The 15568-nt window shown below is 48.3% G+C and overlaps 1 protein-coding gene across 2 annotated transcripts in view; it reads right to left on the reverse strand.

Annotated features, from left to right (window-relative positions):
• The window catches only part of Kcnh1 (potassium voltage-gated channel subfamily H member 1), a 375946-nt gene that overhangs the window by 189259 nt on the left and 171119 nt on the right, over positions 1 to 15568 (reverse strand). For both annotated transcript variants that reach the window (XM_045141565.1, XM_045141564.1), the window contains exon 7: positions 10447 to 10876. In XM_045141565.1, coding sequence (XP_044997500.1) covers positions 10447 to 10876 — 430 coding nt within the window. The remainder of the gene's footprint in view (positions 1 to 10446; positions 10877 to 15568) is intronic.

The following is a 15568-nucleotide window of genomic DNA, read 5'->3' on the forward strand; positions in this document are numbered from 1 at the left end:
TGGCCAGTGAGCCCTGGGGTCCCTCCTGTCTCCATGTCCTCAGTGCTGGGATTACAGATGCCACATGCATTTTACATGGATCCTGGAGGTCAAACTCAGATCCTCACAATGGCTGAATGAGCCATCTCTCTAGCTGCCCTGGTCTGTTGTGATTCTGTAGACTTCCTTCGCCTTACAATTTCAGAAGTGGACTGGTTGCTCCTGGCCTGCCTCGGCCAGCATTGCTGGCTCTGATGGACCTGCAGGTGGTTCTCACTGCTCAGCAGTCTCCTCAAGGAGGTTTTGCTGGAGAAGGGCACAGTCTTTGAAAGGGATAGCTGGCTGATGGACTGGGCTGTGGCACCATTGGTCTAGGGAACCGGGTGGCATGATGGAAACATCACTGGGTGAGTTGGGCAGGTCACAGATCCAGTGTGTGTCCCACAGCCTCTTCCACGTGGAAGGCTATAGGCAGAGGCCTAGCTGCCAGTCACCCAGCACACTGGCTTCACTGCAACATCCCCAGCACATGGCTGACTCAGCTGGTCATGAGCAAGAGCCTATTGCAAGAAGATGTCTGGGAGCTGCTGTAACAGAAGGCACAGGTGGTGCTCAGCTCGCTCTGAGGCCAGCCTTCCTCCTGCCCACTGACAGGAAGGGGGGCAGTGGCTGATTCTCCTGCAGCCTTCTGCCTCAGGGCCACCTCACTCCTGTGGGTAACTGGAGAGGCAGGAGAAGGTGACGTTGGAGCGAGACATCTGGGTCTGTGCACTGACCTCACCCCTCACCCCTCACAGAAGGTTGACTCGGGGCGATGACTGAGCTCTCAGAACTGCAGTTTCTTCACCTGCTGGCTGGATGGGAACAGCTGGATGCAGAGCTCCGAGGAAAGGTGGAAGAAGCACACGGTCTGCACCCGCGTGCGTGTGCTCGGCCCCTCATCATTCCTCCTGTTCTCACCACCTCATCTCTACGTGTAGTGCCCCACCCACCACTCTCCAGCCGGTGTTATCTCCCCTCCACCCACACCCCCATGTGCCAGCAATGAACCCTGTCTTCCCAGAAGTCAGAAAGCTCATCCCACAGACATAGTGTCCTTTCCATATTCATAGGATTTCCCTGTTTGCACTTGTATTTCTCAGACTTGTTGGAAGCAGATTGAGAAAAGCATGCCATCTTATTTTATTCTCCTTCTTCATTCTTGAGTATTTATCAAGCCCACTGTGGGACATGTACAATACAGGCCCACAGCCCCTGACCTAAGGTAGTTTGAAGCCCGGTTGGAGGGACAGCTCAGGAAGATCCTCAGGTCTTGTCCCCAGGCTCTTCCCAAACCACATGGAGTATGATAGCTCTGAGCCCATCCATCCTGAGTAAGGCCCCTGTACCTGTTCCCATAGCAACCTGTCCTCTACTTGGTCACAATGAATCTCACTTCTCTGCTAATCTGGCTCCCCCACCAGCAACATGCCAAAGGGTTCAGAGCTCATGCCCCCTTACTCCCTGCTCACCCTCAGCTCTCACAGCCCTGGCACAGAGCAGACACAGAGGTACGACAGCTGGTGGTGGAGGTTCTAGGGAAATGTGGCAGATCTAACAGCTGCCTATCTTCCCAGGTGCCAAATAAACTCTCTGGTGTATTTTTGGATACTTTCCCTGGTGGGTTCTTACCTCATTCCAATTTTAAAGAAGGAAAGGAAAATTCGTTTCTTCTCGTGTGATTTCTCTGTAGCTTGTGTCTGTCAGTCTACCCCTTACAACAAAAGGCAGCTAAAGGAGAGAATGAGGGCTAGTGAGCTCCTTCTATGAATGGAGACCAGGGCTGCTGTCACCAGCCTTGGTCCACCATCATCATTCACCTCATGTGTTGAGGGTAGCCCGCAAAGGGACCAGCTGTTACCCACTGACATCGCCTATGTTCCGTGACTGCCAGGGCTGACAGGCATTAGCAGGACCTAAGGGAGTAAGAACAGCACTGTGCAGGAGCGGTAGCTCAGCTCCCCTCGTGGCAACGGTGTGGCTTTGGTAAAAGACACACTGGCACCTCAGGCATAAATAAGGAAACACCACCTGCCCCGTGGAGTACTGTGACTCTCGGAGGAGACAGCAGGCACAGTAGCAAAGTAGAACAAACAAGTCTGGATTATGGCTGTGGCAGCTTGAATGTAAATGCCCCCAAAGCCTCAGGTATTTTTTTCTGATTTATTATTTATTTGTTTGAGACAGAGAGAGGGGGAGAGAGAAAGAGAGTGAGAATGAGAATGGGCGTGCCAGGGCCTCTAGCCACTGCAAATGAACTCCAGACACATGCACCACCATGTGCATCTGGCTTACATGGAACATAGAGAATCGAACCTGGACCCTTAGGCTTTTCAGGCATGTGCTTTAACCACTAAGCCATCTCTCCAGCCCCTCAGGTATTTTTGATTAAGCTTCCTACTTGGAGCCCTGGTGAAGGAGGTGTGTCACTAGGAGTGTATTTTGAGTCCAGCCTTGAAGTGCATTCTGCACAATTTTGACCTCTGGCTATTCTCTTTGTGTCTCTACTGTGGATATGTGATGATATGAACCAGCATCTTCCACCATAATAAAGCTTCCCCTGGAAACCGTAAGCCAAAATAAACTCTTTCCTCCCATAAGCTGCTTCTGGTCAGGTATTTGTCCAGCAACAAGAAAATAACTGAAAAAATACCAATATCTCCATTTCAGTGGCAACTGTACTTTCAAAACTTTCAAAAAAGAAGGAAGGGAAATTTGCAAATCATGAGCGTATCTATAAGGCCAGAGATAATACCCCATTAGCCCTCATCAAAGCTTCCTAACATCTAATGTTTGTTGTAAATTCCTCTGTCCAATGCGAAAATCCAGCTACAGACAAGGAAAATGTCCTCCCACAACACATATAATCAGGTATTTTTCACTACAATTATAAACCCAAATAATAGAAACATCTTCTGGGAAAGCGCACTCACTCAGCCAGCCCTAAATGGTCATGTCTCTCCCTAACTCTTCATCCTCTATGCCCCTAACACACACATCATGAGGGATGTTCTCCTTGCTGTATCCCACAATAGTCAGCAAGGAAAATGGCCACACGGAGAGAAAGACTTTGTTGTTAGATGAAACTGGGGTCAAAATTAAACTTGGCCACTTCATAAAGTGGGACCTGGGATAAGCTGTTTTGTATCTCCAAACTTCAGTTTTCTTATCTGTAAAACAAAGTCTAAAAGGCCTGTCTTCAGGATTTGGGGTAGAAGGCATTTCCTGCATGAGGGCTAGCAGGGCAGGGTGCACTATTTTTGGCGCTGTCTCTCCAGGAGAAGCTCTTTTGGTGCTCCTGGTCCCATGCCATGCTGCCGGTCAGCCCTGGACGAGGCCTCTGAGGAGGCCTCCCCAGCCACACAAAGAGCTTCCTTCCCCTGGCCTATTCCGCAGTCAGGCCAATTTAGTTGCTTTTGAAGAAGCTTTGTATCCAGGAAACTCATATCAGTTATATTTGATGGCCTTCACATTGAACATGGCAAGGCACTTGGTAGTGCAGCTAGTTCTAGTTCTCCTAGAGCAGGCCATGCCCAAAGGAGACATAGCAGAGACTTCTCACCGTTTGTTGAGTCCTATAACTACGCTCCAAGAGTAGACACAAGGAGCAGGGGTATGCTACTGATGCTGACCACCCTGTAGCGAGCTCCGTGTAAGCCCTTCCTATCCTTTTGGGGTTTTTTCCTGCTTTCCATTGAGGAATATGCCAAAGGCCCCAAGTACTGGTCAAGGACAGAGGGGCTGGGCAGCCAGACAGGGCTGGTCCCCACAGCAGTGCCCTGGCCACACTCCAGCAGCATGTGCCAGGCTCAAAGAGAAAGATGAGAGGAAGACCCATGGCTCTGCTCAGCAGAAGCTTAGTGTCTCCCTAGAGCTGGACAAAAGACACACAAGTGAGAGCCATACCTAGGAACTCAAGAGAATGTGCAGGGAGAGGCCTGAAGGGCAAGAGATGACCCCAAGCTGGAGCCCATCATGCCAAGGAGCACAACTGGAGCAGAGTGGAGAAGGAAGAATTCATGATTTGGAGGAGGGAAGCATGGGGTGCAAGACAGAAGTCTGAGGTTGTGTCACAGGTGGGAACATCCACCAAAATGAAATGCACAGAGATGGACAGAACTTCAGGGGGAATAAAGCAGGTCGCAGAGAATATGAAGCTCATTCTCTGGCTAGAGAAGTCTAAGAATAAATGAGAAATGAGCCGTTACTTCTCCAAGAGAATCTGAATACTGTCCCATTTCCCAAAATAAACACAAACCAAAAATGAAATTAAATAACATTCTTGTGCTCCTAAGAAAGGAGCAGCAATTATTACTTTTTTATTCTAAGAACAAGAAAGAAAAAATTAACTTGGAAGAGCAAGAAACAACCACTGTTATTGACAACCTGAGAATGCTGACCTCTGGATGCAAATTCTCCACCATGTCAAAGAGCTGTCATGCCTCATATCTCCACCGAGAGAGGCAGAATGGTTGGACAATCCTTATCTCTGCCCTACAGAAAGCCCAGGCACAGAGCAGACCTAGGACTTGAATTGCCCCTCACCCCTGGCACAAGCAAAACCAAAAGTTTTTCAACCAGCAAGTTAGGGATGGAGTTTCATCATACCAGCTTTATGTTGCTTGGATATGCCTCCAAACCAGACACATTTTATGGAAGGAAATGCATTGATTTTCAAGCATACAGATCCAGAGGACATTCCATAATGGTGGAAGAAGTTGGCCCCCTTTCACAGATCCACCATCAGCACTACAATAAATAAATAAATAAACTGGCAGCCAAACCGCAGGTAATCCAGGAAGAGCTGCTGAGGCACTCTGCATACCTTAGACTATAAATCAGACCTACCCTCATGACACCTCAGGACTAAATCCAGGGTCCTCCCCCAATGACACCTCCCCCAGCTCGGTGGCTGGAGACAAGCTATTTTAATGAAAACACCTGAGTCTATTGGGGGACATACATTCAAACTAGCACAGTTTCAACAGAATCTGACCATTGGGGGAAGGGGAAGAGAGGGGACTGTGTACTCCTGTCAGCTGAGGAAAGGTGAGGATGGAAGCTGACTGTGCTCCTGTCAAGATCACTGTGTCCACTTGGGCACGTGACCACCCACACAGGACTACATTTCCCATACACCCTTGCAGCCACATGTGGCCGGGTTACCAAATCAGAGCCAACGGGATATAAATAAAAAACCAAACACAGAAAACCTCCCAGTCTTATTCTCAAAGGCCAACCTTCCTTCCCCTGCACCTAATTTTTATTTTCAGGGAAAAGAATATGGTGGATGCTAAAACAGCCCACATGGGATCCCAACATGAACACAGTCATGAACACCACAGAAAGGCAGGGGCTCTATTATCTGCAAGGTGGCCGGATGAGCTCACACCCTATAACAAAGAAGCTTTCTCAGTGGCTATAAAGACCCATTCCAGAAGTTCAGGGTTTGCTCAACTACCCAGAATCGTCAAGCCAACTAATTCTCATTGAGAGTCTACCACGTATTTGGTTCTCTAGGAGTATCTTCATCCCACTCCCAACTCCGTATTGAGAGCTGTGACCCACACCACTGCAGAAAAATCAGTAATGCCAGGACAGAATGCTGCAAAGGATAGACAGCACACGGAAGTGAAAAGAAATATGAAATGCTGCCAGGCGTGGTGGCTCACGCCTTTAATCCCAGCACTCGGGAGGCAGAGGTGGGAGGATTGCTGTGAGTTCGAGGCCACCCTGAGACTCCATAGCAAATACAAGGTCAGCCTGGGCTACAGTGAGACCCTACCTCAAAAAACCAAGAAAAAAAAAAGAAAGAAATATGAAATGCTTTTAAAAGGTTATGAAAGGGGTGAGGGATAGCCCACACTGGAATGCAAATAACAGTGTAGGCTGAAAGGAACCCACAAAGCTTCTGCTGGTTGGCAAGAGGGTGAGGCAGCGGGGCCAAGTGTCCGGGGACACAGGTTACTAGTGTCTCTGCCCCACAGGAGAGAAAGTGGAATCAGGAAAGCACAGGGAGTGGACCCACTTGCCGGGGGCACCGTCCAGAGCAGGTTCTGGGGCCTGAGCCATGCCCATGAGTCCTCTCTCGAATGTTTCTAGGAGCTACAACACGGACAGACTGAGGAGGAAGAGTGGCTCCAAGAGGCAGGGGTAGAACCGGTGCAGGAGACGCACACGCGTAGGGGTGCCAAGCCTGGAGGAAAAGTGCAATGTCTAGACCTCCTGCCACCACGGGAAAGGGAGGAGCAAGTGTGGCTTATTTCAAGTGACAGGATGACAGCGGTGACATTATGAAGAGACAGGCAGAAAAGTACAAGCCAATATTTAGAAAATGGCAACTGTCTCTTTGCTGGTGAATCCTCCTGGAAACTGCACAAGGCAGAGCCATGTTCCAAGCTGAGACTGAGATAAACTCACTGTCCCCACAAGTCTTCCTGCTTCCTCCCTGTCCTGTTGGGCTGCAGACACCCCCTATCAGATGTCACAGGAGGACTGAATGTGGCCCTGCACTTTCACCGGCACGTAAGGCAGAGAGGTGCAGAAGCATGAGTCCACTCATCACCCAAGGAGGCACTGGCTGGGGACCACTGCACCCATGTCCAAGGACAGCAAAACTCAGGGCTGCCAGCCAGGTCTGAACCAGCGTCTCGGAGACACTACAGAGCGCTCTGCCTGCAGCTAACTGCAAAACACCATTTCTCCCAGCACCTTCACCTCTCCCGAATGCGAGGTCCTTATTGGAGCTGAGAACCTGGCTAGGTTGCAAGTGTTTACTTTGCCTGCTTCCTGGCATTCCCTGGAGATGCTTGGAGCAGAAAGGAGAGGCAGCAGAAAGCTTGCATCGTCTCATCACACTTAACAGAACGGCCAAGAAACACTACCACTGGGGCATGTGACCGTCTGTGCAAAGAGAAAATCATCATGCCAAGTAGTACCTCAGAAGCCTATGGGCTCAGGGTCTCTTTCTCCCCTTAAGGATTACGAGGGTGGCCCAGGATGGAGGCCGCACAGATCCTTGGAATACATCTACGCAGGCTGTCACTGCTACAGAGCCCCCTCCCAGCGTCAGTCTGACCCCAACACACGTGTACACCCAGGCAAGGAGGAAGGAAAGGAGCGCCCTGTAAGTCTAATGAGATGTCAGCAGTTGTCCTGAGCAAAGGTTGCTCCGAATGTGAGCTTACAAAGATAATTACCACCCATTACACATGGCGCAATAACTTTCAGGTCAGCACAAGAATTTGCCAGTCGCGTGTCACGTGGGAAGTGGAACAGCTGTAACTGTCAGTGACAGGTTGCTGAAAGATGGCTGGTTCCCGAAGCACCTGGTCTCCAGACTCTGTAACAGAATCTTGTTCTTAAAGTGACAGCAACAAACAACAATCAGAGGAGTTTCTAGTGCAGAACCTGCAGACTCACACAGGCTCAGCAAGAGGTTTCAGTTTGCTGACGTGTGAGCGTGGAGGGATGGACGGGATCTGCGTGCTGGCCCACAACAACACCTGCCTGAGACCCTCACCATCACAGGCAAGGAGCCCCCATCTGAGCCCACTCCCTGCCATCTGCCAACCCCACATTCTTGGGAAGGTGAGTTCACTTCTTTGACCCTCCATTTCCTTATCAAATATTGATGATACTCTTACCATGCAGTCGTAAGCTGTGGCAACCACGTGCTGTGAGCTTAGCACAGGCCATGGAAAGCACGAGAGCTCAGCACACTCATTCACCCCAACACCCCACATGCTACACATCAGCAGGGGCAGCCCGTGTGCCATTACTGATGGGGAAAGAGGGAAGCGCCGCTCGCCTCTGAGCAGGTGGAACCAAAGTGCTAATAACTGCGGCTTCCCCAGATGCCCGGGAATTACACTCTCGAAGAAGTGTTTGGGAAAAGAAAAGAGAAAGTGTTTATCTTTAGTGCGTGTCACCAGAGGGGTCTGCTTTCTCTGGATAAGAAAGTGCAAGGAGAGCTGGTGCTCAAATGCCCTCGAGGAGGCCATGAATGGCACACATTCCCTAACTGACCACTCTTAGCAAGCCCTCTGTGATGGCTGCAATGGGGTGCTCTATTGAAGGAAGTCTGGGCCTGAGCACAGGGCGCTGAGTTGATTGCGCCGTACCCCAAGGCTCATAACGATGCCACAAGCAGGCGCAAGTGCAGCTCAGTGGTGGAGTGCATGCTTAGTATGTGCAAAATACGTTTGATCCCAGCACTAAAAACAAAAAAGCTTAGAGTCCCGAGTAGAAACCAGTAGTGAAGGCTGAAATCCTAGAAGAGATAGGTCTTAAATCCTTGCCTGTGACATGAGATAGCACGTCAAATTCTAATTAAACTGAAGCAATTAGCCACCCACAGATCCTTAACACCACTTCCCATGGCCAGGCAATCATCTCTACAAAAGACCATTTTAAAGTGTGAAGTGAGCCCCAAGCTCCACCAGCACATTGCTCCCCCAAATCAACTACCCTGTAGACACATCCTGTAAAGTACTCTCAAAAGGCTGCCTACGGACAGGGCTTTTATGGAAAGCCTGCATCAGACAATGAGGTGGTGGCAAGACAGGGCAAGGAAAGCAGATGTGACAATGTGGATGACAAAATCCAGCCTTGGAGCTGGATCTCTGGTCCCCAGAGCAAAGGGAATCCAGCTGAAGCCTTGGGTTCCATAGGCTGGTTAACAAGTTGCCAATGTCACCTTGAGGGAACACAGGAGTGAAGGGACCCAGAGGCTGCCACTCTGTGTAACCAGACCACTGCACAATGTGAGCCTTGACCACCTTGTCCTCTCCCAGGTCCCAATCTGTCACCGAGACACCAACATGTCTTTTTTCCTTTCATGTCACAACCTGTGCTGCGCATTCAAGCTCATTGGCTTTCTGCAGCACAGTCAGGCCCCCTGGTACCTAAGGCTCCCCCAACAAGGGAGCTCACTGTAAAGACATTTCCAGACTCCATGGAGTAACCGCTGCACCTTGGTCAGTGCGGACATGACCCAGATATAGTCCAGGCAAGGGGCTCCATCCTTTTATTCCTTCCCAGGTAAGCAAAGGTCGTGTGTGTGTGTTGATTTGGGACATTTATTAATTATCAAGTAGATATCAAAATGTTGATCTAGGAGCTGCAGCAATGGCTCAGTGGGCAACAGCACTTGACATACAAGCATGATGGCCTGGGAGGGCCTGGTTCACTTTGAGTTTGATTCTCCGGCACCTAAGTAGTAACTTGGCATGGCCACTCATACATGCAATCCGGTCCTGTGGGGACTGGAGACCAGAGAATCGTTAAAGTTTACAGGTCAGCCAATCTGACTGAAAATGGTGGCTCTGGGTTCAGTGAGAAACTCTATCTTAAGGAAACGAGCAGGAGAATGGTAAGAAAGGACACTTCATGTTTTCCTCTTGCCTCTGTGGACATGCACATCTTCACATATGTGCATGAGTGTGCATGCGCATGCACACACACACACTAACCTAAGCCAGATAGAGTGGCTCAGGCTTGTAATCCCAGTACTCAGAGAGCAGAGACAGAAGGATTTTTGTGAGTTTAAGGCCAGCCTTGACTACAAAGTTAGACCCTGTCTCAAAAAAGGAAATCAAAACAGAGATTTAGACTAGTGCTGTCTAAGAGGAATAAAATTTTCTAGGACCGCAATGAAAAAGAAAAACCCGTTGTGGTAGAATACTCCATTTAACACTGTGTCAACAATGTTATCACCCCACCATACAACCCATGTAAAAGGTAACCAAACAGGTGCCTTGAGCTCTGCCTCTATGCATTCTTTTCCTCACAGCACACTGGACTATGCCGACCTAGAGCTATGCATAAACGAACACAGGGCATAAAAACTGCAATGTGTATTATGAATTTGCAGAGAGAGGACTTCAGGTGTTCTCACCAAAGAAAAAGGAAAGGGACAGCAATGGTAACCGGGTGAGGAGATGCATGCTAATTTGATTCACTGACATCATCATTCCTCTCTGTACATGAAGACATGATGGTGTACCTTTCAGTAAAAAGAATAGAATGGACACAGAAAGACTTGCACAATCACTGTCCTTAGAACACGTCACTAAAGTGTATCTGAAACACGACCTTGTGTTAACTTTACGAAAATCAATGTTTAGGTGTCCAGACAGATGCAGAAAATGATGGGAGGCACTGAAGAGCAACAGAGGACACCTCTGAGGTGGGGGAGCTTCGCTTGCTCCATTTTGTATTCCTGTGCTTCCCAAGTTTGCTCTGCAGTGAGAAAGACCTGATTATTGACTGGGAAAGCCACAAAGCTAGTCTTCAGGGGAACAAATCTGTCCCTTGTTGTAAGTTGTCATACCTTTGATCCTTCTGACACCAGGTAGCCCCTGCCCTACTTCCAATCAACAGAAGTCGTGTCCATCAGCCCCCCCCCCCCAGCACTGTGGTACTCACAGCCTATCATCATGATGGCCACCGCGAAGATCTTCTCAATGTCCGTGGATGGAGCGATGTTTCCAAAGCCCACGCTGGTGAGGCTGGTCATGGTGAAGTACAGCGAAGAGATGTACACGGAGTTCTTGCTGGGCCCACCTTCCCACTTCCCTGAGCCAGACCCATTGAACTGGTAAGGAGTGCCAATGTCCATTGCCAGCTGGTACAGCCAGCTGTTGTTGCGAATCGTCTTGGTGTCCTCATCAAAGATCTCGTAGTCCCCAATACTGTACCAGATGCAGGCCATCCAGTGAGCAGCCAGCCCAAACACACACACCAGCAGGACCAGCACAGCAGCTCCGTACTCGATGTAATGGTCAAGCTTACGGGCCACTCGCCCAAGACGGAGCAGCCGGACAACTTTCAAAGAGCTGAACAGGCTGCTGATGCCCTGGAAGAAGAGGAAGAGTCAGGGTCAAAGAGCCAAGAGACCACACCTTCCCTCAGCCCTACGGTTGCTGCCATTTTAAGCACAGTGTATTTCCATGGCATGCAGTATTATGCAACCCTTAAAGAAATTAAAATTAGAATTCTATTCCAAGGTGTATGGAATAGAGATTTCTACTAGCTTTTCCTACTTCCATTAAAAAAAAAAAATAACAAAATAGGGGGATGGAGAAATGGCTTAGCAGTTAAGGTACATGCCTGCAAAGCCTAAGGACCCAGGTTTAATTCTCCAGGTCTCACGTAAACCAGATGCACATGGTGGCACATGTGGCTGGAGTTCGTTTGCAGTGGCCGGAGGTCCTAGTGCGCCCATTCTCTCTCTCTCTCCCTCCCTCCCTCTCTCTCTCTGTGTGTGTCTCTACCCCATCTCAAATAAATAAATAAATCTTTAAAAAATAACAAAATAAGCATAATCAAATTGTGCATTTAGCTATGAGCCCCTTGCCATATCAATAGATATTTTTGAACAACTTTTAAGGGTTGCATAATAGTTCATATTGTATAATATGAAATATTTTTCAGTTGCACCATATCAATTTCATACTCCAGAGTATTGCATAATCACATTCCATTGTGCATAAGCATATGCATACGTATGTGTTAGAAAATGGTCAGAAAACAAACAGTGGGTACAGCTGCACTGTGTAAAGTTACAGAACCACAGGAAAGTTTTTTTTGTTTTATTTAAACCTCTCTGTGTGTGTGTGTGTGTATAATTTATATTATTAACATTACTTTTATTATTAGAAAACTTATTTCAAAACAAAACTGAAAATTAAAGTGAATTAAAGAAATGTCTGGGAAGAATGAAGAGCTGAGATTCTGCTCTCAGGAGAGAACACCTTCTTGGAAGGTCACATCTCTGTCAGGCCAAGGTCACACAATCAAACACCAGCTGCCCAGTGGTCAACCTAGGAAACTGGCGGCTAGCAGAACCTTCTGGCTTCACGAGGTCTTGCTTCTTCCCCTGCCAGCTGGTGTTTCCCAGTGACCGCAGGCCAGTCACCGTCCACTTAGCAGCTCCCTGAGAAGCAGGAAGGATGCCAGGGTAGATCCACTAACTTGCTGTCTTGACGTGATCAGTGACTCTGGGCTCCTTTGACTCCACATGCAGGAGGTGGCCCAGAGGACTGCTCAGCGTTCTCCAAACACTAACTGCCCGCTGTCATCTCCAAGGGGAGGTGAGATAAACAGATGCCAAAGCATCTCAACATCCTGGCTCCTGATCAGAGGCGACTCTAAGATGCATGTGATAGGGATTCCCAGTTACTTTTCCCTGCTCCATTTAAAAGCTGAGTTTGAGGCCAGCCTGAGACTACATAGTGAATTCCAGGTCAGCCTGGGCCAGAGCAAAACTTCATCTCTAAAAACAAAAACAAAAGGCAAATAAACAAGAAAGAAAACAAGACAGAGGTGTTCCTTGGAGGTACCCTTATCCCCCTTTACATAGCCTCAAGCCAAGGACAACGCTACCTTCACCCTTGGAGTGGATGCATGGCTTCTCACTATTCTAATAGTTTCTATGCAATGGGCACTCTCTCGTCCTCTGTCCTCTTAAGCCCCCAGGGTCAAGTGATGTTAGGCAGAAGGAAAGGGTCTGGCTGCGTGTGTAGGAGACTTGCCTGGGCACACTTCTTCCCAGCCCACAGCGCTACTATGTTTCCAAGCTCCTTCCATCTGGCTGGGCCGCTGACACTGGTTCCTAGCAGGATAATGGGGGATGCAATGTACATCACTGTCAGGTAGGCAGGCTCTGTCTCTTTCCTGGCATGCCTACAGGTGAGCCTGTGCTTCCTGGGCATACAGCATGGGGAGCCTGGATCCCTGGAGGACCGTATGGAAGCCTCTCCTATGTCAACTTAAATTATCATGGGATGTGAAAAAGAGATGCCTGAATTAAGTCACTGACACAACATTTCATTCACTTCCCAGTCAAGTCCAGAGCCTCTGTCTCGTCACCCCGTCTGTGGTGGTCTGATTCAGGTGTCCCCCACAAACTTAGGTGCTGTGAATACTAGATTCCCAGCTGATGGAGATTTGGGAATTAACACCTTCTGAAGGCAGTGTATTGTTGGGGGCGGGCTTATGGGTGTTATAGCCAGTGTTGCCTTGCCAGTGTTTGGCACACTCTCCTGTTTCCTATTGTCCACCTGAGGTTGTCCAGGAGTGATGTCTACTCTATGTTCATGCCATCGATGCTCCCTGCAATCCTGGAGCTTTCCTTCGAGTCTGTAAGCCAAAATAAACACCTTCTATTTTCCAAAAGCTCCTCTTGGTTGGGTGATTTCTACCAGCAATGCGAACCTGACTGCCACAGTAAAGTGGTACCGAGGAGTGGGATTGCTGCTTGAAACTTGACTGTGTGGCTTTGGCATTTTAGAGCTGATTTTCAAGAGGAATGTGGAAGGATTTGAAACCTTGGCCTAAGAGACGCCTTGTAGTGCTGTAAGTACAGCTTGATGGATTCTTCTGGTCAGAGTTGCAAGACCTGGATGCAATAAGAACTATGGATTGTGAGGTTTGGCTTATGAGGGTAAAAAGGAGCTTTGTCTGGTCTAGACTAGCAGCAGTTTGTGTGAGAGGCTTGCTGTTATGATAGTGTCTTGAGAACTTGTGCAGGGTGGCATTGCGTAGAAATGGGCTGGTATGAGCACAGAAGTGAAATCTTTGGGCTGAAACTTCTGCACCTTAAGCTTCAACTATATGAGAGGTTACAACCTCTGAGACTGGGCCAGCTGACCTGCACTGGGGCAACAGGAAGAATACAGACTCTTTTTAAGGGGCCTGAGTGCTCAACGAGTGTCCTGTTCTTCAAAATCTGCTTTATCCTCCCCTCCCCCGGATTAACAAATTGGCACCACCCCTGATATTATGGAGTGCAATAAATGCGGGAAACAGAGTCGTTGAGTTTGCAACACGGTCTTATGTTTTGGAATTGGCCATGGACAATGTGAAGCAGGTTTGTTGGATTGTCTGCATGGAGCCCTGGTGGAGCCATGAGGATGAACCATGGATTGCAATGGAGACCCAGTGGAGATGCCAGTACCACAAGATGGCTGCTAAGGAAAGCTGCCAGCCCCAGATGAAGTTTTCCAGGACTGTGAGTGGCCTAGCTGGAGGGGTGGAATTAGAACTCCAAAGTCTTGTTGCTGGTTAGGACAATCAGACTTAGAGGCTTGTCATTGGCTAGAGTTGGTGGACCTGGAGCTACGGAGTTTGATGCTTGCCCTGTTTAACTCTTGTACTGGTTGAAAATTTCTTTGCTATACCAAATGCCGTCTTTTGCAGTGTGAATGTTTATTCTGTGCCATTAAGGGTTTTTTTGGGGGGCATTTTTTGGTATTATGGCTCAGTTAAAAGATCTTGGACTATGAGAATGTTTGAACTTCATTAGAATTGATAGAAACTATGGGGGCTTTTAAAGTTGGACTGAGGGCTGGAGAGATGGCTTAGCGGTTAAGTGCTTGCCTGTGAAGCCTAAGGATCCCGGTTTAAGGCTCGATTCCCCAGGACCCACATTAGCCAGATGCACAAGGGGGAGCATGCATCTGGAATTCGTCTGCAGTGGCTGGAGGCCCTGGCATGCCCATTCTCTTTCTCTCTCTGCCTCTTTCTCTGTCTGTCGCTCTCAAGTAAATAAATAAAAATAAACCCAAAAAATTTAAAGTTGGACTGAATGCATTGTATTTTATATCATATATGGGTATCAGTTTATGGGGGACAGAGGCAGAATGTGGTAGTTTGATTCAGGTGTCCCCCATAAAGTTAGGTGTTCTGAATGCTAGATTTCCCAGCTGATGGACATTTGGGAATTAATGCCTCTTGGAGGCAGTGTATTATTGGGCATGGACTTATGTGTGTTATAGCCAATTTCCTCATGCCAGTGTTTGGTACACTCTCCTGTTCCTGTTGTCCACCTGATGTTGGTCAGGAGGTGGTGTCCATCCTTTGCTCATGCCATTGTTTTTCCCTGCTATCCTGGAGCATCCCCTCTAGTCTGTAAGCCAAAATAAGCCCTTTTTTTCCCCAAAAGCTGCTCTTGGTTGGGTGATTTCTGCCAGCAATGTGAACCTGACTGCAACCCCATCAGTCCCCACAGAGCACAAGTCTGTCAGTATAGACCACAACTGGGGTTGTATTCCACAAAGGCAGTAACCTTGAGATTCATTGCCCTCTTGTGGTGGTGAGTTTTTTGTTTGTTTGTTTGTTTGGTTTTTTTAGCAGAGTTAGCTAGCTTAGGCTAACCTAGAACTCACTCTGTAGCCCAGAATGCCTCAAACTTATAGTAATCCTCCTATTTCAGCCTCCTGAGTGCCAGGATTGTAAGTATAAACCACCATGGCACTGATTTATTGTCTTTTTAGAAAAACAAACAGGCCAGGGCCCAAGTAAAACCACAGAGGAATTAGCAAGATGAACAAGAGCGCTGCTTCCACTGCTAGCCTGACAACCAGCACCAGAGTGATGGAGACAGACACTGAGGGTACTCAGAATGCACCAAAGCCGAAATCCAGAAGCTGCTGAGAGCTCAACACTAAAGTAGTCTTAAAACTCACCCACCAGGGCTCAGGGAAGTTTGCAGAGAAGGTGGAAAGAATGTATGAGCCACAGGGTAAGAAGGAATATCCAGAGTTAC

Source organism: Jaculus jaculus, chromosome 1, assembly GCF_020740685.1.
Source record: "Jaculus jaculus isolate mJacJac1 chromosome 1, mJacJac1.mat.Y.cur, whole genome shotgun sequence".
Lineage (NCBI taxonomy): Eukaryota > Metazoa > Chordata > Mammalia > Rodentia > Dipodidae > Jaculus > Jaculus jaculus.